Source organism: Eremothecium cymbalariae, chromosome 3, assembly GCF_000235365.1.
Source record: "Eremothecium cymbalariae DBVPG#7215 chromosome 3, complete sequence".
Taxonomy (NCBI): domain Eukaryota; kingdom Fungi; phylum Ascomycota; class Saccharomycetes; order Saccharomycetales; family Saccharomycetaceae; genus Eremothecium; species Eremothecium cymbalariae.
The window spans coordinates 469,681-495,009 of record NC_016451.1 but is presented as its reverse complement, the minus strand read 5'-3'; the positions used below and the strand labels follow the sequence as shown (position 1 = coordinate 495,009).

The 25,329-nt window shown below is 43.5% G+C and overlaps 10 protein-coding genes across 10 annotated transcripts; 5 read left to right on the top strand and 5 right to left on the bottom strand.

The window, feature by feature from the left end:
- Positions 1–35: 35 nt before the first annotated feature.
- On the bottom strand, positions 36–3,860 carry SKI2 (SKI complex RNA helicase subunit SKI2; the record flags this gene model as incomplete). Its single annotated transcript, XM_003645519.1, has 1 exon — positions 36–3,860. One exon carries the CDS (start codon positions 3,858–3,860, stop codon positions 36–38), a length of 3,825 nt encoding a protein of 1,274 aa, XP_003645567.1.
- Positions 3,861–4,647: 787 nt separating this feature from the next.
- BDF1 (chromatin-binding protein BDF1) lies at positions 4,648–6,729 on the bottom strand (the record flags this gene model as incomplete). The annotated part of the gene is made up of 1 exon (XM_003645518.1): positions 4,648–6,729. The coding sequence occupies one exon, from the start codon at positions 6,727–6,729 to the stop codon at positions 4,648–4,650; it is 2,082 nt and encodes a 693-aa protein (XP_003645566.1).
- A 1,175-nt stretch (positions 6,730–7,904) lies between these two features.
- Positions 7,905–8,456, top strand: YET3 (Yet3p; the record flags this gene model as incomplete). The annotated part of the gene is made up of 1 exon (XM_003645517.1): positions 7,905–8,456. The coding sequence occupies one exon, from the start codon at positions 7,905–7,907 to the stop codon at positions 8,454–8,456; it is 552 nt and encodes a 183-aa protein (XP_003645565.1).
- A 146-nt stretch (positions 8,457–8,602) lies between these two features.
- On the bottom strand, positions 8,603–10,624 carry DUS3 (tRNA dihydrouridine synthase DUS3; the record flags this gene model as incomplete). Its single annotated transcript, XM_003645516.1, has 1 exon — positions 8,603–10,624. One exon carries the CDS (start codon positions 10,622–10,624, stop codon positions 8,603–8,605), a length of 2,022 nt encoding a protein of 673 aa, XP_003645564.1.
- Positions 10,625–11,551: 927 nt separating this feature from the next.
- SFP1 (zinc-coordinating transcription factor SFP1) lies at positions 11,552–13,441 on the top strand (the record flags this gene model as incomplete). The annotated part of the gene is made up of 1 exon (XM_003645515.1): positions 11,552–13,441. One exon carries the CDS (start codon positions 11,552–11,554, stop codon positions 13,439–13,441), a length of 1,890 nt encoding a protein of 629 aa, XP_003645563.1.
- Positions 13,442–14,223: 782 nt separating this feature from the next.
- Positions 14,224–15,036, top strand: SEI1 (seipin; the record flags this gene model as incomplete). Its single annotated transcript, XM_003645514.1, has 1 exon — positions 14,224–15,036. One exon carries the CDS (start codon positions 14,224–14,226, stop codon positions 15,034–15,036), a length of 813 nt encoding a protein of 270 aa, XP_003645562.1.
- Positions 15,037–15,313: 277 nt separating this feature from the next.
- AHK1 (Ahk1p) lies at positions 15,314–18,643 on the bottom strand (the record flags this gene model as incomplete). The annotated part of the gene is made up of 1 exon (XM_003645513.1): positions 15,314–18,643. One exon carries the CDS (start codon positions 18,641–18,643, stop codon positions 15,314–15,316), a length of 3,330 nt encoding a protein of 1,109 aa, XP_003645561.1.
- Positions 18,644–19,894: 1,251 nt separating this feature from the next.
- Positions 19,895–21,946, top strand: BRE1 (E3 ubiquitin-protein ligase BRE1; the record flags this gene model as incomplete). The annotated part of the gene is made up of 1 exon (XM_003645512.1): positions 19,895–21,946. The coding sequence occupies one exon, from the start codon at positions 19,895–19,897 to the stop codon at positions 21,944–21,946; it is 2,052 nt and encodes a 683-aa protein (XP_003645560.1).
- A 483-nt stretch (positions 21,947–22,429) lies between these two features.
- On the top strand, positions 22,430–23,488 carry DUS4 (tRNA dihydrouridine synthase; the record flags this gene model as incomplete). Its single annotated transcript, XM_003645511.1, has 1 exon — positions 22,430–23,488. The coding sequence occupies one exon, from the start codon at positions 22,430–22,432 to the stop codon at positions 23,486–23,488; it is 1,059 nt and encodes a 352-aa protein (XP_003645559.1).
- Positions 23,489–24,232: 744 nt separating this feature from the next.
- RPL31B (60S ribosomal protein eL31) lies at positions 24,233–24,959 on the bottom strand (the record flags this gene model as incomplete). Its single annotated transcript, XM_003645510.1, has 2 exons — positions 24,233–24,520; positions 24,903–24,959. The coding sequence occupies 2 exons, from the start codon at positions 24,957–24,959 to the stop codon at positions 24,233–24,235; spliced, it is 345 nt and encodes a 114-aa protein (XP_003645558.1).
- Positions 24,960–25,329: the final 370 nt, after the last annotated feature.

The following is a 25,329-nucleotide window of genomic DNA, read 5'->3' as shown; positions in this document are numbered from 1 at the left end:
GTTAAGTATGATAAACAGATAAATGTATATTGCAATTAAAGATATAAACTAGCTGCAAATACAATATCTCTTTTAATCAATTCTTGTGCTTGGCACATTTTGAGATTTAAGCTTGAATCTCCAATGATGGAGGCTGCAATTTTAACTTCACGGCAAACTTCATCCAATCTTGTAATTGTCCTTACAATGGTGCCTTCAGCTTCAACGCTAATCTCCATGATAGATCTAAATGGAAGACCTCGGGCCCATTCATATACAACATTAATTAACGCAGCTCTATTTCTCTCAAGAAATTCTGCTTCTTCCTTTGTCAGTGGAACTTGGTACATTTCATACGTCTCTAGCAAGCGAGTATAAATCTCTTCGATCCTCTTTATGCCCTTAGCCAACCTTGGTGTGGTTACCAATTGTTCGTCTTGTCTTGTGCGGCCTTCATATACGAAGATAGATAGTAAGGCAACAATCTCTTCAGACTCAAAATCTCCCAAGAAATTATCTAGAATTAATTCAGTTAACACCAGCTCATATCCAGAATTAATTTCACAAGCTACTCTTCCTTTCAAAAGTACAGTGTTGTCAGAAGCAATGAAACCACACTCTCTTAATACTGCCAATCTTTGCTCGTAATCAGGCAACAAGTTCAAATTTTGATCCGACATTAAATGATAGGTATCCTTTATCTGTTGTTCAATACCATATTTCCGATACCTCTGGCCAAAATGTTCAGGGAAATTATCACACTCCAAGCACTTCAAATTCAAGAAATCATGCACTGTCTTCCTCTGTTCCATTAGGTATTGTTGAATTTTCAAATTGATGTACTTCTCTATGTTAAGTTCACGCAATGTATGCGCTTTTGCGGTTAACTTTAGAGTCTTCTTATAAAATGCCTCTTTGGCTTCAGGATCACCATTAATTATATTAGCCAATGGAGTAACAAAGTAGTAATGAGCAATTAGCTCAATATCCTCCAGTAAAATGTTTTCGAGTAGTGGTTCGGAAACATTGAAAGGCTGAAAGAATTTATTGGCATAATTTGGATAGTTGAAAAACGGTAAACTATTAACCTTGCCATCTTTTAAAGTACAGGGAGATGAAAATGAGAGCACAGTGCAACCAGAATTAGCAAGGTTTACGGAAAAGATAAATCCTAATTTCATGTTTCCATCGTTATCCCTGTATCCTACCAACCTTCCAACTTTTAACATTCTCACTAGAACCCGATTGTTATTCGCCTCTTTCAGAATATCTTGAGTGCATTTCCCGAATTTTAATTTGAATTCAACTGCAGTGTCAATGTCCTGGTTACAGATCGAACATTCAACGTTAGGCTCTTTTTCTAATACTTCTTGCAAAATTTTAACCTTTTTCTCATGTTTAGGCAAAAGATTTTGCTTGCTATTTTCGCTGAAAGAATATTTTATCATCTCTTCAACACGCAATGCTTCAATTCTTAACAGATTCAGAATCATATTGTAAGTCAACCTGAATTGGGACTTTAGACGCGTTGGGACACCTAATGTGACCTCCTTGAAGGGTAGTTCATCTATTGGGTTGTTATATGTCATAATAATGACAGTTCCAATAGGATCCTTGCCTCTACGCCCAGCTCTTCCTGCCATTTGAGTGAATTCCCCTGGATTTAAGGTTCGTAAACTGTTCCCATCATGTTTCTCGATTTCACTAAAGACAACTGTTCTAGTTGGTAAATTAAGCCCCATAGCAAAAGTTTCGGTAGCAAATAATACCTTTACAAATCCCTTGGCAAATAACATCTCAATTAATTCTTTGACAATGGGTAGCAAACCACCATGATGGATCGCAATTCCTCTTTCTAGCAGTGACCTGATTTTCATGATCTGCGGCAAGTCACGATCTTCCTTCTTCAAACGGGAAATGGATTTTTCGATAAACATATAGACTTGAGACTTTTCCTTGGCAGTTGAAAAATCTGTGCTTTCCAAAAAATCAGCGTACTCTTCGCACCGCTTTTTACTAAACACAAAAATAACCACTGGAAGCAATTCTCTGGCTTTCAAATAGTTAACTAACTTTGGCCACGTTTGTTTATTTGGCCCATCTCGCCGGAAGAAAGAACTTCTGTTGGACCCTTTCGCGCCAACTCCCCTTGAACCATGAGTTATGGTCTTATTCCCACGGTTAGTAGTTTTACCACCCCTTGTACCAGAAGAATTTTTGTCTATAGCACCTGCAGCACCTCTTCTGGGAATAGTTTTTGAAGAAGCCACACCAGTTAACAGATCAGCATGCTTCTTAAATGCTTTCAAAGAAAACTTCCTGTCCTGGTCAATTACTGGAATTAAAGTATCTTTAGCCCATATGTTAATCTCTAATGGAACAGGCCTCTTAGCAGTGGAAATAACATATATATTCTTCTGCTTTGTTCTTCCAATCCAAGTGGCAAATTCGTAGGTATTTGGGACAGTTGCAGACAACAAGATAAACTTTACGTGGTGCGGCAACATAATAATTACTTCTTCCCAGACAACACCACGATCTTGGTCATTGACATAGTGAACCTCATCAAAAATCACAAATTCAACATCTCTAATTAGATCGGCACCACGGTAAAGCATGGATCTTAGAATTTCGGTGGTCATAATTAGACAGTTAGCTTCCGAATTGATCTGTACATCACCAGTAATCAAGCCTACATCCACATCAGTGAAATCTTCTTTGAAATCTCTGAACTTCTGATTTGATAAGGCTTTAATAGGGGAAGTGTATATTGTCTTGGTCATATTTCTTTTGGACATTGCAATAGCGTATTCAGCAACAACGGTCTTCCCTGCAGATGTATGTGCAGCAACAAATACTGAATCACCTTGTTCCATGTGATAGATAGCCTCCTTTTGAAATCCATCTAATTCAAATGGCCACGTTCTAGCCGGGTTAGGTATTAGCTCGTGGAAATTATCGATTGTGTGACTCAAATCAACTATATGGGCCCATTTTTTCTTCCTTATAGGATTACTATCATGGCGCAAAGTCCTAGAAAACTCTATACCCACAGGTAACAAAAAATCAATATCAGAGGAATCTTGTTCAGAATTTTTTGTTGAATCAGATATAAGAAGGTTGATTTGGGAATTTAACAGCTTCGACTCATTTTTTGCTTGAATGTCTTCAATCTCTTGCATATTCTCCATCTCATTGTTGATATACTCTAACTCATTAAACTCTGCTATGTGATCGTCTGGTTTAGCACTAACCTCCTGTGGAATAATACCCCGTTCTAACCCTTGTGGTATATCGAACAAACCCTGGGCATCTCTATGTAACAATTTAGTAGCAGTATGCATTACTGATCCATCAGACTGTGTGCTTACTGCATTCATAGTCAACCCGCCAGGGGTAAATGGCAACTGTGAAGTCGATCCCTTTAGAGCATTGCTACGATGCGTAATCTTCCTCGTTAAAAGTAATGAATTTGCCGCATTGGCATTAACAACCTCAGCAAAATTCACCTCCTCCTTGTACCCAAATATTTCACCTTTAATACCCTTCCGCTGGAACCGATACGACACTCGATTGATAGGCTCCGGGACCTCAACAAATTCCACATAATCGTAATCTTCCTTAATTTTTCTTGTAGGATCAGATTGTCCAGATGTAAAATTCACATCTGGAAGTGTTTGCGTCAAGTCTAAAATGCTCCATGGTAAAATATTAGACTGTGTGAGATATCTGCTGGCGAGCTCATCCTGGACAATTGCAGCATTATCGGGGGTGTAGGACGAGCATCTATCCTCAAATTTATCAGCAGGGCCAAGGTCCAGCGCCTTTAAACTCTGAAAAAATTCTTCAAGAGAGTTATCATTTTGATCAATAGTGGCCATTGTAAATATATTATCGAACCCTATTCAACGTCCAATGCCTGGCTAACCTATTTGTTGTTAATAATACAACATAGCCTGTTAGGTGTTAAATTTCTAATGATGAAATAATAAATAGGTTACGAAAAAATCTGCAGAACTTAAAAATTCTCTCTAGGCATCACATCCACGGCCATGAGGGATCGAATACATAAAAATACTTCTCTAATCAGGAAGCCATGGAGTCGTTTTCTCCAAGCCATACATATAGTATTTAGATATAACCATCTTATAGATTGAATATCTATAAGAAGTTACAATAAGAGCAACACGCTGCACATAAGATAACATTATAACTGTGGAAAATTCATGTCTTTGTTCACGGGGATAGCTATGAGCTACGGAAGTAATATATATATATATGTATTGTTACAATATTCTGGAGAGAATCGAGGGAGATTGGGTAGTATGTATACGTGGTGTCGTGTTTAGTGTGATGTACTCTGTGAATGTGTGTATGTGTGTTATGCGTTGTATGTGCGTGTGCGTGTGTCTGTGTGTCTGTGTGTCTGTGCATTAGTTGTGTAAATGACCAGCTTTGATTGAATTTATGTCGTTGCCAGAGAAGTTTGTTCGAAAGTGGCACATTCTGGCAACGTACGGAATATAAACAGGGCCAGTGGAATAGAAGAAGGGGAAAGGAAGAAGAGGGCAGGATAGGTTTATCCAGGGTTGATGCTGTCACTTTGTGTGTGTGGTATTTTTTCTCGTTTTTGGTCAAGCACGTGTAACCCTAGCCTGGTTACCCTGCTTATTCCTCTTCGCTCTCGCTGCTCATGTCATCATCATCTTCTGACGATGATCCATCGGTATTACCAGACAGTAATCCCATAAGGTTGGGTGACACCGGAGATGCACTATCCAAGATCGCTAACTTGTTTTTGATCTTTTCGATCTGCTTGTTCTGCTCTTCCTCACTCAAGGCTTTACTTCTTCTACGTTTGTTGGCCTTGGATGATGCAGCCGAGGGAGGCGACAGGGAACTGTTTCGTAGGTCATCCTCCGCTATGCCGTTTGTTTGGGCACCAAACTGGCGGAAAAATGTGTTATATAGTGTCAGGATGGTGATATCATCCAGTTGATCAATATCTAGCTCCACCTCGCCATCAGCACCCACAATATCGGGCATAGACTTTTTGATAATGTCAACTGCGCGTTCCAACTTCGACTCCGGTAGGTCGCCAATACGCTCGCTTATGATGCGCTTCATATCATACGTGACTACCGTCTTGAGCTTGCGCTTCTTCTTTGCAGCACCCGCGCCGCCGCCTCCACTGCCACTGCCGCCGCCGCCGCTGCTGCCCGTACCAGCTGCGGCAGCGCCCGCGCCGCCTTTCTTCTTGGAACCACGAGCGCGCTTTCGCTTGCCACTCGAAGAACCATTGCCATTAGCAAAGGCTCCGCGAGCTAACCGCCGTTCTCTACGGATACGCTCCAACTCCTGCCTTTTGAGCTGCTGAAGCTCTATCTTCATTCTCGCCAACTGCTGTTCCAAGTACTGGATCGCAGGATTCGTGATCAAGCTCTCATCTATGTCCTTCTCAGTATATGGGGCTTCGCTTTCGTATTCAGACTCCTCTTCCTCCTCCTCTTCCTCAGACTCCTCGTCCGCGATAATCGGCCTGTCGGCCCACTTGGAATTGAACACATCTTCTAAGCGGTGGCCCATCATGTTCACCAGCGTGCCGTCCGGATTGAACGCATAGCAGTTCTTAAACACCAACCGCACATCCCGCTCGAACTGGTCGTAATCCACATATTCCCAATTACCCAGCTTCTTGCCAATCGTCCCCAAATCCATCGGCTCCTTCACATAGTCAAAATACGACGGACAATTAAGCGCCACGGGATCTACAGGCTCCAAAAACGGATAATTGAAAGACGAATGCTTCTTCGCCGTCAATTCCTTAAGCACCTGCTGGCAAAATTTCATCTCCGCCTGGTGCTTCTTAGATCTAGGCTTCGCGTTTTCCAGCGGGTAGATGTCCTTCGACTTTGGAGGATGGATCTCCCGCTTGGGACGCCCCGTGTTCGTATCCGCGCGCCGGATCACCACAGGCGCGTCCTCATTCGACTTACGGCGCTTCCGGGGTTGAACAGGCTGATCCCTGGGCGGCATATTAAGCATGTGCTTTTCAAACGACGCTTGAATATTACGAGCCATCTGCGCAATAACAGAAGACGGACCATTGAATTTCGAACAGTTATCCACCATCAAATTGAAATCCTGCGCCACCTGTTCGGGAGTCTCATACCCATTCACAACAAGCTTCCGCTCGATAGTCGAAAGATCCATCGGACGCTGGATATGGGAAAAATAATTGGGAACATTCAACTTCACCGGATCCACAGGCTGTAGAAAAGGCTTTGCGTCCTTTAACCGCTTTACCGCCTTGACCGAAGTAACCGCGTGTTTCTGCTGGTGTTTGGGCATCGGATTTGCAGGGAGGTTGTCCATGTCCGGCTCCGGAGGTGGTGCCGGCACAAACTGCTGCCCTGACGAAACATCCTCAAACACGGGCGCCCGTTCGCCATTCTGCTCGTCGCCGCTGCCGCGGCCGCCAGGAGCGAGCGGCGGCAAAGCCGCCGCCGCCGCCTGCCGGTGGTGTTTGCCGCTGTGATTGCTGTGATGGTCCGCCGCCAGCGGCTCGTCCGACCCCTCCGCCAGCGTAGAACTGGCCGTAGTCGCCGCAGACGCAGACGCAGACGCAGACTCCTCAAACTTCAGCGAAAGACCCCCCTCCGCCCCACTAGGCGTCCCCACCGCAGTGTTAACACTGCTACCCACACCGGCCGTATGCTGCTGTAACATAGGTTGTTCCATCTCTGTCATCGTGTGTGCGCGCGTGTGTGTATGTGCTGCTGGTACTTCCGAAACAGACCGCGAGGTGTACCGATGTCGAAACAACAATCTAAAAATACCTTTTTGTGTCTGCGAACTCAGTCCAAGAACGAAGCGAAAAAACTTTTGCCATTGGAGAAATACCTCGTGGTTTAAATACTCTTGACAAACAAAACCCAGAGCATGCCCCAGCGCGCGTCACCGCGCGCTGGGGCCGCCACCGACGCGTAAACCTACAGTGCGGTGGGTGGGTTCAGCGACAGCTTTTTCCACCAGCAAAAACTACATCAAGAAGAACTAACAAAACAAAAAATTGCCACCGGACAGGGTGACTAAGCCTTCCTCCCTTCTCAGAGAGAAAAAAACAAAAATACCCGTAGAGATAGATGGACGTGGCTTTTCTGCGCAAGAGGACGGGCAAAGCAGCAGCAACGACCCCACACCACAGCGGTAAGCGTCTCAGCTGTCACTATATATATTTAGTACTGGCAGCGCTGAGAGCAGTAAACAGTAGTTGGTGTGGTTTTCCGTAGCGTAGGACCGGTAGGGCAGTTTTTCTTGCTTGCTGACGTGCTGTTCCCGGCAACAAGCAGCAGCAGCGGCAGCAGCGGCGGCAGCGGGCTGGCTAACAGTGGAACAAGGAAAGCGGGGACAATTCGGTATGTTCGTTGTATGGGCTGGGTTCCTCTATTTCACCAGTGTTGGCGCTTTACTCTGCAAAGCGCCAACACCGGTAGTAGTGTAAGGCAACACACTGTCGTTGTTACTGCGACTGCAGTAACAACGACAGTGTGTTGCGTGGGACTTCATCTGGGTGGATGGGAGGGCCCTTTTTGTCTCTTCTGCGATGTGTGCACATGGAAGGGGGGAGAGGAAGAGATTATAATTGTGGTGGGTGGCGGCCCAGCCTAGATATTTTAGTTTTTTACTGCCGGGCCAGGCTCGGCCGCGTGCGTCGGGCGGTTGTTCGTGTGAGGTGATTTATGTGGTGTCCGGGTAAGAGTGTTATTTCAAAAGGGATCCATCAACATGAATAGTATGTAATGCTAGTATGTAGGTTTTGTGCGAGATATGGCTCTTTTGTATATAACGCACAATAGAGGCTCGTTTCGTTTCGTTTCGTTTTGCGCTACGGTTAGTCAAGGAGTGGGGGGAGAGAACAAAGCATGTCGTTATATTACTCTTTGGTGTTTGGAATCCTCATAATTGAGACGTTTATCTTCGCTCTGCTTGCAGTGCCATTGCCCATGGTAGTACGTCGGCCGCTCACTAAGGGGCTTGCGCAGCCGTTTCTGTCGCCTACGGTGCAGGTTATTATCAAAGTGATATTGGGCTTTATATTGCTACTGTTTGTGGATACGGTCAATCGGATGTACACGATTAATATGGAGTATGAGCGTTCTAAAGGGGCAGGGTACGCGCATGATCGGCTTGAAATTCTATCTCGCAAGTTTCTGGCTCAGAGGAATATGTATCTGACGGGGATCACGTTGTTTTTGACTTTTACGATCGTGCGGACGTTTGGGTTGGTTTTGGAGTTGTTTGACTTGAAGGATAAGTGCTCGGAGAGGAATTTGTTGCCTGGGTCGGCTGCTGCTGCGACAAAGAGTGGTGGCAAAGGTGAGAAGGAGCAGCAATTAAGCAGGGAGATCCGGGAGTTGGACGAGCAGATCTCTCTATTGAAGGAGCAGTCGGAAGCTCTGGCAAAGAATATGTAATACAGAATGCATCTAATTTTTTTTTTCATTTTCTAATTTCTCCATACATGTATATGCTTGTTATATAGGCCCTAGAAACAAAACAAAAAGCCACAGGCAGTGTGGATGGTTGGTTTTTAAACTAATGCTAAGATCTTGTTTTCGGCTCATGTCGAATTGCTCTTGTGCTTGGGCTGGAAGACGAATTTGTCGTTGGCCTTACCGAAAAAGAGGTCGGACAGTTTGATCCAATCGCTGACGCCGGTGCTGCCTAGCCAGGTTTCTAGATCGTCACGGCCACGCCAGTTGGGGGGTCTTTCGTTAAGTTGGATGGGGTAACGTTCACAAATGCCCATGGGCACATAGCGGTGGAAAAAGGACATGAACTCACAGAAGAACCGGCGGCATTGAGATATGCCGTACTCATCGGTACCCCAGTGGTCCATGGCAAACTTTGCATAGTCTTTCAGAATATCTAGACGCTCCGAGCTGCTTTTATCCAGATATTGCTGGCCATCTATCTCCTCAAATATCCACGGTTTGATGAGTGCACCTCTCGCTACCATGACGCTGTCGATATTTTTGTTGTTCAAGTGCTTATACCAGTCCTCCCAATTGTTGCAGTCGCCGTTGCCAACGAATTGAATCCGCAATTTGCTCTCACGGCTCTCCTTCAGTTTTTCGGTACGCTCTGCTTCATACTGTCTGAGCGAGTTAGCAACTTCGCCAACATAGTCCCAGTCAGCCGACCGAGTATATCTCTGCTGTCTGTTCCTTCCATGTAGAGTGATTGCAGCAACATCTGTTTCCATAACTAGTCTCTTGCTGAGTCCCTGTACAATAGGATGGTCGTCCTTGGTGCCCGTACGTAACTTCACTGAGACAGGGATGTCATTGGAAACGTAGTTCATAGCGTTGAGACAGCGTATCATCCTGGCAGGATTGTCCAGCAGAGCACTGCCGCTGCCCTGTCTGTACAGCAGGTCAATTGGACACCCACTGTTTAAGTTTATCTCACTGATGCCAGACCCAACATGTGTTGCCAGTACCTCGGCGGCTTTAGCCGCCTGCCATGGCTTCGATGCTGCTATCTGTACACCAAACCCATCAGACTCGGAACAATGTGCCCGTGGCAACGCCCATTCAGAGTTGGTGCCCTGTATTAGGGGCACCGCTAAGGCCATTTCGCTGTAGGTTACGTCGGCGCCAAGCTTGCGCATTAACCGGCGAAATGGCAGATTTCCAACAGTGGTAAGTGGCGATAAAATCCTCTTGTGGTGTAAATCTAACGGTTTCTTTTCCTGCGCAAAGAAACGAGTCTCGTGGTACTGGTTATACAGTTTTTTCTGCCGATGTCTCTTGGCCTCCAACTTCTTTTCACGTTGTTCGACTTGCGGAACTCCATCCACAGGTGTGATCTCTCTCACCTCACCACTCTGCTCTTTAGCACCTGGTTCCTTCATCGCATCTCTAAACTCCTGCTGGATTGCGTCAATTATCTCCAACACAAATTCACTCTTGTCAAAGGGGAACCTCCTCTTCACCAAATCGAGCTTCTTATCACCGGCAATCTGGTTGATCTCGTGGTTGGCGTCCCACAGTACCTTCCGCTCCTCGTCAGGCTTCTCAACCAATACCAGGGCATCCATATCACAGTGTGTAGACAAAAACCTGCACTTAAACCCCATGGGGCAATACCCCAGAGATTCAAACACAGGACAGACCTTGAACTGCTCGCACACAATTTCCTCAGCCTTGAGACTCAAATACTCACGTACATCGTGGATATAGCGGCATTGACTTCCGTACGGACACACATTGTCATCTGCAGCACCTCTGACCAACCGCGAACACAATTGGTGCTCCTCCTTGGCTTGCCGGTTATCCCGATTCTTATTCTGCCCACGCTTCTTGTTCTTCTTCCGCGCGCTACCACCATCACCATTCCCACTGCCGGACGCATCCGTCTGTATCCTCTCAGGACCAAACTCCTCCTCGATATCCAAACCGCCTCCAGCAACGCTGCCCCCTTCCCGCACATCCAGAACAACAAACTCCGCCTTCACCGGCGCTACGCCCTTCCTCCCGTTACTGTGCTTCTTGTATGATATCCCTTCCTCAGCGCCATCACCACCATCTTCCTGACCACCGGAAAGCACCCGCTTCAAACACGCTTCTTTACCACCCATTGCCGCCGTTCTGTAACAAGGTACCAAACTTCACAAATAGCTCCCTTCTAATTGATCCAGCCCCACAACTAACCGACAGACAGAAACACTTACAGACAGGAAGACCACTTATCCACTGTACGCGCTCAATACATCATGCATCAGGGTCAAAATCAAACGCACCACGGGAAAATTTTCCACCTCACTATCCACGAACACGTCATCTCAGCAAACTCAGCTTACGTGATCATGGCATTATCCGTCCCGCTCTCTCGAAGCCTCTCTTGAAGCACCTGACAAAACCTCTGGGTCCCTGGACCCCTGTGTCCCTGTAACCACCCATCCACCCAGGGACACAGCGTGGGACACAACTTTTCCATGTACGCATGTACGGCCTGGACCCCCGTTAGCCAACCCGCCTTTGCCAGCCCCCTGTCATCCTCATTGTCCGTTGTGTTCAGCATCACTCGAGAACTGCACATTTAGGACGTAATAGTGGCTACAACTGTCCAGGTGATTAGCTACCAGTCAAGTGTTTACTTTGGGCAGGATCAGGTCTAGGGATTCAAGACTATTTAACGCTGTGTGTATCTACTAATCTAATCAAGCTTGGTTGAACAACTATAGCAAATTCAAAAACGCACATTCCTGAGAAGATACGTAAGTACAGAAACTGACGCTCCGCTACTGTTGCTTGGATATACGGAAGATCGACATTCCCATCAAGCAATATAACTATATTGAACTTTAAGTGGTCGCAGACGTAAAAGGAGTGCAACCTACGGTATATACATACATACTGTTGGCAACAACTGTGTAAAGGGGCTACACTGTTTCAAGGTTTTTGGATATCCCCAAATATTGTTTGATACTCATCACTAGTGTGCAGGGGGCAGGTTCAATAATAATAGGGTTTTATTATAGGCGATTTCAGAGAGAGGCGGTATTATGGAGGTTACTACAGCTACGTCTGCTACGCCGAGCATTTATATTAGTGAAGCGCAACAGGGCCTACAACCCAATGGCGGTCATCAGCCCCACCAATCGCAGCACCATCTAAACACTCAGCAACATCAGCATCAGATGGCCAAATTCCGCCGAGAATCTATTGCGCACTCCCAGGGAATGGGTGGAGTGTCTTGGGGGTCCTTGACAGTCGGTTCCTGGCTGAAGGAGGAGGTTATGATTCACGCCCACATGAAGGATACATTCAACAATAACATTGCCTCTAATAATATGGCATCTTTCGCTTCTCCTCCGTCGTCTTCAGGGTCTTACTTACCGAACCTGGAAAAAAAATACTGCAAGGACTACAGCTGCTGTGGGCAGCTGCTGCCAAGCTTGCATGATCTTCTGCGGCATTACGAGGAGGCTCACATTGCGACATCCCCAGGGCATCATGTCTCAATCGCTGGTGGCAGTGGTAATTTGACGGGGAATATGGGGGCGGCTGCTACTCAGAACCCTTCTGTTAATACTAGGAAGATGGGGGTTCTTGCGCATCAGCAGCCACAACACCCCCACCAGCAGCAGCATCCACATGGCTCCTCTTCTGGTCATCAACAAACTTCTGTTCAGCAGGCGCATCAACTCCAACACTCACATGTACAAGCACATCACTATACTCAGCCACACTATAATAACGGTAACGTCCATTCATCTCCGCTGCTGCAACAGCAGATGCAACTACCGAATCACCATCACCAAGCATTAGCTCCCGCTGGTGGGCCAATGCAGGCCCAAGCTAGTATGCCGTCCTCTCAGCAACAGCTGCATCTTAATGGTAATCTAGTGGACGCAGTTTGTACAAATGATGTGTTTTTGCAGACAAACAATGTAGCAACTAATGCACCTTCTATAACGCATATACCTGACCCCAGCAGTGGGTTGGGTGCTCAACCAGGCTCAAAACTTGGCATGGTTTCCGGTGAGCGTAGTAACAGTAGTAACACACAACAGCCTAAAGGTGGTCGCAGGCAGCTTCAGCAGCACCAGCAACAAGCGCAACAAATGAACTTTAACACGTATTCTCTCCAGATGAATACTTCCAAACATAATTCTGGTATGAGTAATCTACAACAGCAAAACCAATCCAGACTAGTACAGAAACGTTCTGCAACGAACTCCGTAACAGGAGGTGTGGATTTGGATTTCATGGACCAGGATATGATCGATGCATTTAACCCAGAAAATTCGTCTGCAATGGTCGGGATTCAAAATCTGGGATCTATGGTGGATAGAACCTCTGTGGTTGGGGGTAGTACAATACTAAATCAACAGTCAGGCCCCGTCGTAGCGGGCATAACAAAGAAAAAACAATGCCGGTCAATTAATGGTAGCAGCGAGGCTAGCGGGGTTGCTGGTTCCCTCTCCAACAAAAGGACCCATGGTGGTCCTCTTACAGCAGGTAATTCTCGTCACGCGATCAGCAGCGACGACGAAGATGATGATGATGACGATGATGATCAGGATGATGATCAGGATGATGATGAACATGTTGGTAAGTCCAAAAAACAAGGCTATATCGATGACCCCGCTAGACGACTATATGTTATGGACCACGAGGAACACAAGCCTTTCAAGTGCCCTGTTATCGGTTGTGATAAAACATATAAGAATCAGAACGGCTTGAAGTACCACAAGACACATGGTCACCAGAACCAAAAGTTGCATGAAAACCCTGATGGTACGTTTAGTATTATCGACCCGGAATCCAACGAACCTTATCCCGATGGTATGGGCTTTGAAAAAGATAAACCATACAGATGTGAGGTTTGTGGGAAACGGTACAAGAACTTGAATGGGCTTAAATATCATAGAGGCCACTCCACCCACTAATCTTCAGAACGTGTGAAATTCAAATTCGCTCAAAGTATGCATTGTTCGCTTAATATTAAAGATGGTCACGTTATAATTCAAGATTTTCACTGTTGCATCGCAACAGGTTATTCCTGTATTTCTTCTATTTTTGTATCCCACCAACCTTTTCTTTATATGTTGCAATATCGCATGCATTTTACTGCAGGTTTTCGTTAATGGTCAACCGAACATTAGAAAACCATGGTTTTTGATAAACGCCTTCTTTGAAATACGACAGAGAATTAACAGCTGATTTACTACAAAATACACTCGTCTTTATTCTCTGTCCTCTGACTTTCTTCCTTTTATCTTTTTCCTTTAACTTATTAATATTTTTTACTTTATCCCGCTGTTGAAGGTATTGTTGAATGCGTAGATAACCTATATTCTCCAAGGTATAGTGTCTATATATTTTCACACATAAATACGCTTATTTGCAGTAAACTGCTGTATACTCACATGTATAAAAAGTATGTATTTGTATGTATATATGGGCATATCATACCTTTCCTGTTTTATAGCGGAATTTCCAATACCTTTGGCCTAGTTTTGACCCCTTCTTATATCTCTACTCCTTTTTGATTGATGATCTGATTTTGTTGATCCTGATAATTTTGTGAAGTTTGAGCTTCTCATCTTGACCCATGACAAGTCCGATAAGGTTCTGACGATTTTCAAAATTGTTAACTACATATACAAATAATTCAGACCAGTTAGTATCGAGGCAAAACGTCTGCAAGAGAAAGTATATTGGCAAGGGTATGCAGATTAATATTCTATGGCCACTACAATGGATACCTTGGTTTACATACACTACTATTATTATATGGGTTCAGGTAATCTTAATAGTACCCTTGTCTACAATGTTATGGCAAGAGTTCTACGATCAACTTATTCCGAAAGAGTCAAGGTACCAGGGTACGTTTCATCCAATTGAAAGGATATCTAGTACTGAGAAGACTTATTCGTGGCATATGCATTTGAAACGAGAAAATTCTTTTACCGCTCAAGGATCCTTGATGGATTTCGGTGCAGGGCAGATTCCTGATGCCTTGAAACCTGATATGTTTGAATTAATTGTTTCTAAACACAGTCCGTATGTTCTAAATATACAGTTAGAAATTTACTGTCTTAAAGCTTTACCATTAGAAACTGTTGAGGTGTGTGTTAATAACGAACGCAAAATCTTCATAGTAACGTGTTTTAATTCACTGGAACATGCAATTCAACATAAACCCTATCAACGTCGATTGGTAGAACATGTGCAACATGAATATGTCAATACCCTTGAGGTGAATGACTTCTTAGTCTCTACGCATAGTGATATGGTGAATGTTACAGTAACATCTACTGGAGGGGGCGCCATGCTGTTTGGCCAAGATACTCATTACGAATTAAATATGCAATTAGAGGGGATACGATATGTAATGTTACGCTGGTATAAGACATGCCATATCCTTGGTACAGCAAGTTTTGTAGCAATAATATCAGGGTGGTTTTTCTTCAGCTTCACCGTTGCATTTATGATTATTGGGTTTTTACGTGGCAAAGGAACCGAACTAGCAACAAGTTAATAATAACACATCATAGTGTGTAAAAATGCTGCTGTTAAACCAATCGTCTTTCAATCAAATGTAAAATATTATAGTGTTGTTTACATTGGTTTCGGTAAAACTCCACGCTACATTAATCAGCTTGAAAGAGCTCTTTCACTTCCAAATCATATATTAAAATCAAGAAATATAACGAATTCATAAAAACATAATCAGAAAAGTAAATAAAATACAAAATATTATAAATATTATAAATATCTATCAATACTGAACTCTTCATATAATATATTTATCTGTCTCATTCATATGCTGCGAACGCATTGACTGCACAATCTTTATTGGATTTTACATGCCGGTTAGCCTGCGACCCAATATCGAATTCCATAAAGAGTTGCCCTCCTTGGTCCTCAACACTAGACCTGTTGACGTAATCCAAAAATTCCTTTACTGTGCAGTTGTAAGTTAAAATAAGCCGCAGCAGTTTACGCATTTTAGTGGCTTGCAACATCCTGATAGTTTGTTGTTTCTTCTCACTATAAACACTACTCAAATCTGTTGAGTACTCATTCTGCATCTCTTCAATAGGTAGTACGGCGTCACAGTTATCAGGGCCAGCAGCTTCTTCTGGACAAGGACTCACATCCACTGTATTTTCTGGGGCAAATTTGGAGTCTGTTATTGTGGCGTTTCCTATTGTATCAATATCATCAATATTAGAGTTACTGCGTTTATGAAATATAATGAAGAAATTCCAGTTAGGTTGTGGGATTTGATCTGAAGTTATAGATCCTACGGATATTGTCGATTCGTTGTTATTTGTAGACGTCCTAGAAGAAAGATCAATCATCTCAGGAATCTCATCAACTGCTGATGCATATAAGGACTCAAAATCAAACCCGTCTATCAGTGTATCGTTTCCCAGTTCCGGTGCATCCGGTGAAGAGGGCAGTGGTTTATCGTACGGATGTAGTTGATTATTCTTGATACCCCATTTTTCATTTGCATCCCGAAGTCTAATGAGAGCAGTAGCAAAAGATCCAGAGTGTACTGGCACCTGGGTGGTCGTTAAACGGAAAATACGACTGATCCCAGCGCTTTCTGTTACTGCTGCAGAATATTTCAGTTCTGGAGGAGCAAACAGTTTGCGTTTTTTTTGCCCTTTTAACAAACTTTCCTGACTACGACTGCAGGAAACCGAGCCTCTAGATCCAGTGGCGAACCTTTTAGAGGGCCCAAAGTCATCCGAAGAATTAGTAACAGAAGAGATTTGAGAGGCACTAGAGTACATAGACAAAATCTCCCCAGACTCAGAATCCATGCTTTCAGTTGATAAAATATCTTCTCCACGAGATGAGCCCCCCACAGTGCCGGTAACTGGAGAGGACGAACCAGAGGGGATATTTGATTGCTTATGATAAGGGCTCAACTTCGAAATAATTGTTGACCATGCAGAAACAACCCCGTGGTTACTATTAGTGCTTGTATTCCCTTCAACTCCAAAGTCATCGGAACTATTCCAACTAGACCTCCTACTTTGCCTTTGTTTCTCCAGCTCAGCCCTTTGTTTCTTCCTCTTTTCTGCCATTGCAAAAGCTGCCCTAGTTACCATTTCATCAAAAACATCAAACGGATATTTGCCTTTCATTAAGACTACGGAAGGTCGCACATTTGCCAATGAGCTAACCAATGGAAAGGTAGGCGATACTGATGTGGGGTGTTGTGAAGAGGTACCAGTACTTTCATATTTCTTTCGTTCTTCTAGCATCAGATCATCCTCTGTAACAGTTTCATTAGAAACAAGAGCCAGCTTTTTATTGACATTGAAAGTTAGGATTGTCCTGAGATTGATATCATCATCTTCCAAGATGATGTGCTTGTTGAGTTCTAAAGCGTCGTTGTATGTAGCTTCCAATCTTGATTTAATCAAGACAGAATCCAGTTCAGGATCTGGTACAATTCGGAAGACCACCAATTTCATAAATAACACTCGCACCATATGAAAATCAGTCTCCGTACTCAAGTTATACCAAAGATCTGACGTCAGGATTTCTTGAATATGAACTCTGACTGTGACAGGGATATAGTCCCAAATATTAAAGAGACATAATAGTGCAGTACTTTGACAATTAGAATTCAGAGTCCATAACATACCTTCTATGCCTTTAATCCACAAAGGCCAATTCAAATCAGCAAGAAAACAAGATTCCGAGTTGGAAAACTGGAAAATTATGAATTGAAGTAACTTATTGAAAACCAAATTGCCAACCATTGAATCATAAGCCGGTATCTTAGAGATAGTATTTAGTTGCTTCAAATCGTGTTCACGGATTAATGCATGTAACAAATTATCTACTCCCGTCCTTTTGCTCTTTCTAAAGCACCCAACAAGGTTGCGTAAACACTCCCACAATTTAATTGTTTGAAACTTAGAATATATGTAATTGTTCAATTTATCACTGGTCAACGTCATTGATAAGTTGTTTAGCTTTGTAGCCAAAACAGAACCATTGTTATTCGGAGTAAGTGGCATTTCTTTTAAATCCTGAGTTCTCATGTATTGCGAAAATTTGGGCAGATCTTTGTTTAAGAACTTTCCAACATAGTCCATACAGATGGATAGTCCAGGGCAGTGTTCAAACTTGATTCCACCAATTTGGCCAGCAGAAAGGTGCAGTTGTAACAGGATATACCAATAGTGCCAGTAAAAAGTGGAAAACACCTGCTCATTTTGTAAATAAGATATCATGACTTGGAAGATTCTGAGGTCTTCTTGCCCAGGAACTGTGCCTGCAGCTTTTAGATAATTCAAAGACTGCGCATTCAGTGGTGCCTGCTGCTCAAGGTCTGTATCTTCCGCCAATTCATACTGGACAGTTTTCCACGGCACAATAACGTTTTCTGATAAACGAACCACCTTAATGTTGTTACAAAGAAAACGCAGTACTTGGAAATCGTAATTTATTGAGTTTGGTAGGTAGAAATAAGCATAAGCGACAACTTTACCCATAAACGCACGTAACAGATTATTATAGGCTTGGATAAACACCAAAGCCGCTTTCATTTGTGCTGCTGGCAACTGTGTATTCTGCGATATAGTCTTTCGTTTTTTGGAATTCTCTACCAATCTATTGGTAATATAATGTACAGTTAGCAATAAATGATGCGAATATATCTCAAACTCCCTTTGGTCAGTACTATCGGTCAACATTAGTATCGTGATAATCCTGCTGATAGATTCTAGCGTAACAGATATAGTATCCACCGTCGGCATCGACTGCTGCCGCAACATCGAAGAGTTCAGATCCGAATTAAGATAATTCAACAGCGTAATCCACCATTGTATCAGTACATCTCTATGTGGCTTCTGCCGCTGCTGCTGCCGCTGCTGCTGCTGCTCATGCTGTTGTAGACTCCCCTCAGAACTCAAATCCTCCTCCCCATCCTGAACCTCACTTTGTATCTGTCTCATCTGCGACAGCAAGTGCAACCGCAGAAAAAACGCAATGTTCTTACTTAGATTAATCCCCACCCCATTCTGACCCCCGCTGCCCCCACTACTAATCAAGGTCACAAATCGCTGTAAAGCCTGTAGCAGCACTGCGTCCTTACTAACATTCGCCTCTTCCATTTTAAAAACAACGATGAGACCCTGCCAAACCTCTACCCGACGTCCGCCACTCTGCAATATTTCTTTTAAACTTCGAGAATTGCGAATCTTGTGCTGCTGAATACAAGCGAAAACAAGCCACCAACGACCTGTCAATCTCTTGATGCTTGATGACACAAATAAATTATAACGTGTTGAAAACTAAGTAGCTCAAATCCCCTGCTAAACTGGAAGGTGCAAGCAAAACCAAAACTCCAAATATTCATAAAAGAGAACTAAGATTTCTAATCAAATTCAAAAACCTCCCGACCCACACCTACAAAGAATGCTCTTTTCTTTTCTACACGCCGCAACTATACAATGTGCTACATGCCGTTTTCAGAATTCAATGCACAGTCAGCTACCGAAATACCATGCTTGCTACATTTTCTGGTACTGCATAAGCACCCATCCTCCTCCTCCCTGCTGTCTAGAAGATCCTATGCTAAATTATTACTTCCATGGACTGCTGACTGACTCCCTTGACCAACTAACTTTCTCCCACAGCTTATGAAATCACGTCACGTGGCAATTGTTGAAACTCCTGCCGCAGCCTGCAGAGCCTGCAGAGGGCCTCGGTATAGAGCGGATTACGTACACCCACGCAGCTTGGCTGTGGGCAGCCCGGGTCAGCAGGCTGACACTTTATGGCGGGAGCGTGGCGTGGACCCTTGGTACCACGTGCTGAGTTGGCTGGCTGTATAGCTGTGTATGTATGTACGTTGGGATGTAAGTTGGGATGGACGTAGGCCGTGGAAAGGAACTTAGGCGATGATGTGGGACCGGGCAGAGCAGTTCAGCGCAATGAACAAGACTTGGGGCGGGTGGGGGTGCTTGTACAATGGATGACAGAGTTGAACTGCGTGTCGGGATATAGTCTGGGTAGAGGGTGATGGGAGATGAATCGCTATTCTTCGGTTTCAGGTATGGGCTGGGCCTGTGCTGGGCCTGTGCAGGGAGGGTATGCGGGGTGGCCGTCGGGGTCCGTGGGTGGGATCGGGGCGGGATGGAGAGACCGGGTAACGTTTTTTTGGTTTTCGCTATGTTTGTCACGTGATATCTAAAACATGATCTTGTCCGGTTCGTCTCATGTAATTTTTCGAAATTTTGACGACATGTTTTAAAGATTGTTTTGCCATAACACATACATGAACAACAGAACCAGGCACTTTGAGTAAAGTAGAGCTTTTAAGACAAAAAAGGACGAGGCACTTGTGGAAGCAGTAGTGGAATATGACTGAACCGCCTGCGAAGAGAGTCAAGCTGGAGCTGTCGAATCCGTCGGAGCCTCTGACGCAGAAGGATGTGATTTTATTTCAGAAAGAGGCTTTGTTTAGAAGTTTAAATCAGTATCGCTCGGAGGCCAAAGTTTCACAGATACAGGTTGGGGAACTAAGGCGGTTGCAGGATGGGTTTAACGAACGGCTGTCTGCAGTGTGTGGGGGGTTGAGGAGCATAGCACGTTTGGTGGTGGAAGCGATTTCACGCGACGACGAGGTTGAGGATCAGAGTGCGGTAGGTGTGTGCGAGCAGATAATCATGGGTGATGATGCAGTGGTTGTTGAGTGCGCTTCTTCTTTCACTGAGATTGTCGGCAAGGTTTTAGGTTGGGGCGGTAAGGGAGCGTCTATTGATGCTTCGCAATGGCAGGAGTTGGAGGTGCTAAATAGTAGACTGTCTGTGGAAAACAAGCAGTTGCGTGCCGAGTTGGACTCTATCAGGTCATATTATAGTGGGGTGTTGCGCCAGTATGATCGGGAGGATAGTGTAACTGTAAAGCGAGTCTTCAAGCTGGACGAGGACGGGGTGCAGCAGGAGAATCTCGAAACGAAAACTCGTTCACCGAAGACAGGTTCCAGTGTTGCTGTTGCTATGGGTCAGGAGGAGTCATCCGCATTAGCTTCTCCGACCGAAGATAAGGTCAACGGCGAGCCTGTGAACCCTCAGGAGGAGAATTCTTTGCAACTGGAGCACGAATTACAAGTAGCTGATTTTCAGGCGGAAATCCAGGTGCTAGAGGACACAGTGAAGGAACTGTCCAACTGGAAAGATAGTAATCAACAAGAAATTGTTAAACTCCGCCAGCTGGTAGGCATTTCAGAACCAAAGCAGTCGCAGAACCAACAACAGCCACAGCAGTCTAACTCCATTACTGATAGCCAGGTGTTAGTAACCAAAATCGATAAGCTCTCCGAGGAAAATAAGGAATTGCAACAATTGAATGATGCTTATTTGAGCAAGTTTCAACAACTTTCAGCAGACCGAGAGGTATTCACAAATAAGTTGTCTACGGAATTTCAAACTGCACAGGAAACACTGAAGAAGCACAACTCGAATCTGGAAAAGGACCTTGTTAGGATAAGAACTGCGCGCGATGAATTACTCAGTAAAATCGCTGTTCTTGAGGCTCAAAAGTCAAAATCTGAAATATTGAAAGATCTTGAAAGTATGTTACAACTACAAGAAGAACAGATTAATAAATTAAATGAAAGAAGAATCGAGCCTTCCAAGGATGCGTTGATGAAGGAGCTGCAGGATCTAGAAAAGGCATTCAAAGAGTTATCGCAGTATTCAAACAAGAAGTACTCCAAATACATAAACCATGACTCACTGATGTCGAAATTAACGGTAGAAAAGACCAAAGCTGACCAGAAATACTTTGCGGCTATGAGATCCAAAGATTCTATCTTAATTGAAAACAAGAATTTGTCAAAAAACTTGAATAAGTCGAATGAGTTGATACAGCAGCTTAAAGACATCGAGAAAACCCTACAATCAAAGATTGAAAACTTAAACAAGCAATTGCAGATTTCTCAGGTAAACGAAAAAAGGTTAATTGATTCAAACAAGGTCACTTCTTTGAAGATTATGGACCTGACCTCCCAATTAACGAAATGCAAGAAGGCATCTGCATCTTTACAACAGAAATACTCGAAATCAATTGAGGACAAGTCAAAAGTAGAATTAAGACTAAGCAACTTGGAAATTGAATGCAAGAATTTGCAAACTAAATTAACTTACCAGGAGAACAAATCAAAAAAGCTTCACAAAGCATTGGTATCTAATGGTGGGGATAACGGTGCACTAGCCAAAGAGCTAGAAAATTTCCGCACTGTTGTATACTGTTCATTGTGTTCTAAGAATTGGAAGGATACTGCTATTAAAACTTGTGGCCATGTATTTTGTGCGGATTGCTGCAAGGAAAGATTAGCTGCGAGAATGAGGAAGTGTCCCACTTGTAATAAGGCTTTTTCATCAAACGACTTACTCGTTGTTCATTTGTAAATATATTACTGCTCTTGCATTTGGTTTCAAAAGATTAGGATCGCTTAATGAACCAATTTTTTTAAATGCCAAACTGTTTACGTTTCCCGTTTACTGTAATAATATATACATGTATAATGTTCCTATGTATATAGTTTTAGCATCTTTTTATTTTATTGATCAAAAAACGACTTTTATTTATCATATCTGGGTATGATAGAATATGTCGGGGCATTCAACACCAGGCTACACCTATGTTATGCGTGCATTGAGGGGATGTATTTTATTTAGTTCCCACCTGTTGACGATTTGACTGTTTTGTAAGCAGCAACGATAAGAGATTAGTTTTTCCCAAAGGAGATTAAAGTTCTTAATTTTTCATATCGTCAATACTATTTAACAAACAGCTATAACGTTGCCCTTCGAAGTGAACGTCATAACCATTCTTCGGTAACTATCAGTGAGTGCATTTTTAGATCGACTTACTGGAGTAGAGTATTTTTTATGTCCGGTGACATAGTGGAAATACCCAAGCCTAAACGGTTAGGCATAAGAAATGACCCACTTCTAATTATCAAAAATAGCCGAAAGCTACATGGCAGACCTGCAACAGTTGCTGGGCCTATGGTACGTTACTCCAAACTGCCATTTCGCCAAACTTGCCGACACTTTAACGTTGACATAGTATATACCCCAATGATACTTGCACGTGAGTTTGTTAGAAATGGCCATGCCAGAATGGCAGACTTTACCACAAACAACAAGGACTTCCCCCTAATAGTTCAAGTCGGAGTGAACAATGTTGTGGACTTACTGAGATTCGCTGAGATGGTTATTCCCTATTGTGATGGGATCAGCATAAATTGTGGTTGTCCCATAAGAGAGCAAATCAGGGAAGGAATTGGATCGGCTTTGATTTACAACCCTGAGCTGCTGTATAATATGGTGAAAGCAATAAAGGATAAATATGGAGATAGTTTAAGGCTGGAAACAAAAATAAGAATCCATGACCATCCGGATCAGACAGTTGCTTTATGTGACAGGATCTCCGAGGCCGGTGCAGATTGGATTACGATCCATGGGAGAACAAGAACCACCAGATCATCTGTACCCGTGAATATCCGGGCAATTAAATACATTAAAGAACATATTAAAAATCAACAAATTCCAATCGTCGCTAATGGAGATTGTTTTAATATGAAGGATTTCTGGAAAGTTGCAGAATATACTGGCGTCGATGGTGTCATGGCTGCCCGCGGCTTGCTAGCAAATCCAGCACTATTCAGCGGTTACGTTAATTGCCCGTGGAAAGCTGTTGAGTTATTTTGGTACTACACAATGGAATTTGGAGGTCTACCATTCCAAATTTTGCTGCATCATTTACACTGCATGCTGGAAGATATGAACATCGACAAAGGATTGCTGAAAGAAATGATGCTTATGAGGTCCACTTCAGAGTTAATAGACTGGTTCGATAAATATTTCATACTAAGAAGGATTCCTGACTCAGATCTCACATACACACCGGGGATCCCATATAGAATTAGTACGCCCAAGATTTGACATTGTGGGGAGTTATTGTTAATACTACCAAGAGCCCTAGATCAACGGCATCTGGGTCTTGTATAGATAATATAGGCCGGGTAACCATATAACATTTCAACTCTTGGTTTTTGAAAACTTTAGAGGCAACGTTATACTCTTGTACTTTTCACAACTACATTTAGAAGAAAAAGTGTAGGTTACTAGGGTCAGATATGCGATCAACCAAGGGTTCAGTTGAACCCTATATAGATTAGTAGTGTTGATCTGTATTTGAGTAAGTATCTGATATGGAATTCACGTTTTAGGTTACATGATGATGAATTTTTTTTTTACCAGTCGATTTTGGAACAGGACGTGGAATTTACAATCTGCGTCTTAAGGCCATCCCGTGAATCATCACGTTCGGGACATTCGCAGTCTGGTTGCGTCTTTCGTTTTGATATACGTGCTATAAAGATTGTCTGTTGCGGAATTGGGCGCCTTTTTATGTGATGAGTTACTGGGTTATTTTGTCATAGTTACACTGATACAACCGATTTTACGTTTGAATGAATATCTTTTTAAAACTTTGTAGATTCTTGGATCCCTTCAGTCTTGTTAAAAACATGCCTTCAGCACCCAGACTGGCAAGCGAAGATCTATCTAAAATATCTTCAGAAAATGGTTTATTATTGAACGTACATAAAACCTAAAACTACAATGACTGCACAAAAAATAGGATTTGTCGGCAAATTATCCAGATGTAAATAACAAACCAGTAGTTTAAGCTTCATCTTCTTCAACAACAACGGTTTGCAAACCCTTAGCGGAAGCAACTAAAACTGGCTCGACATAGGAGAACAATGGGTCCTTGGCGTTGTCTTCTTCATTTCTTCTCCTGGAGATTCTCAATCTCATTCTGAAAGGAACGCCCTTGATGCCTCTCTTCCAGATCTCAGTGTTCAATTTTGGATCCAATCTAACATCCTCAGTACCCATGTGCAACTTGGCGAACTTCTTAATCTCCTTGACAGCTCTTGGAGCTCTCTTCTTAAAAGTAACACCATGCAACTGCAAAACACTAATGTTAGTATAACTAATCTCTAAGAACCTAGCCATCGTGCACTAAAATTTCGAACGATTCCCCCGGACGATAGCAACACCCGCTAACAACAACATCATCATCATTTTCAATACACTAAATCAATTTGGTGTTCCGACATAAATCTTCCCTACATGTAAGAGCCAACTCTTCCCCTTAGTACCCAAACTATTACAGATCCATATATAGCATAAAGATCAGAAACTGTTCCTTAGTTCTCTAATATTCAATGCTCTCTATTCAATAAATACTCCATTTGCCCCAGATATCCATCCTCAATCTAAAACAAAGTACACGAGAGTCCAAAGTTGGTTTACAACTTCAAAACGGAGAAAAATCTTCAAAACATACCCTCTTGTGCAAGTTAATGGTGTACTCACGAGTAACAACGTCCTTCAAACCAGCCATTTCCTTAAGTTGATTGTCTCTGTTGCTTGTATGTCAAATCAGCAATTCAACCATAAAGCCTTTTTTACTCTAGTTTTACTTTGATGAAAAAAATCGCTACAGTACTGCGATCGCTGAGCCAGCTGAGCTCTCCTGGCGGGAGCACGGGCTCAGCGCCTCCGAAGGGCTATCACAGGCTGGGGCTCAGCGGGGCGGGAGCCTGAACGGGAGTCCCTCACTACGTGATGCGGGGGCCGCGATTCCAGGCCGATGTGGGCAGGGCGCCACACCGCTACTATACTGGCCGGCACATCGTCAGGCGGCTAGGCAGCTTGCCGTTTTTCCACCCAGTGGCACGGGTGCGGGAACACGGGCAGCAGACTCGCGCTGC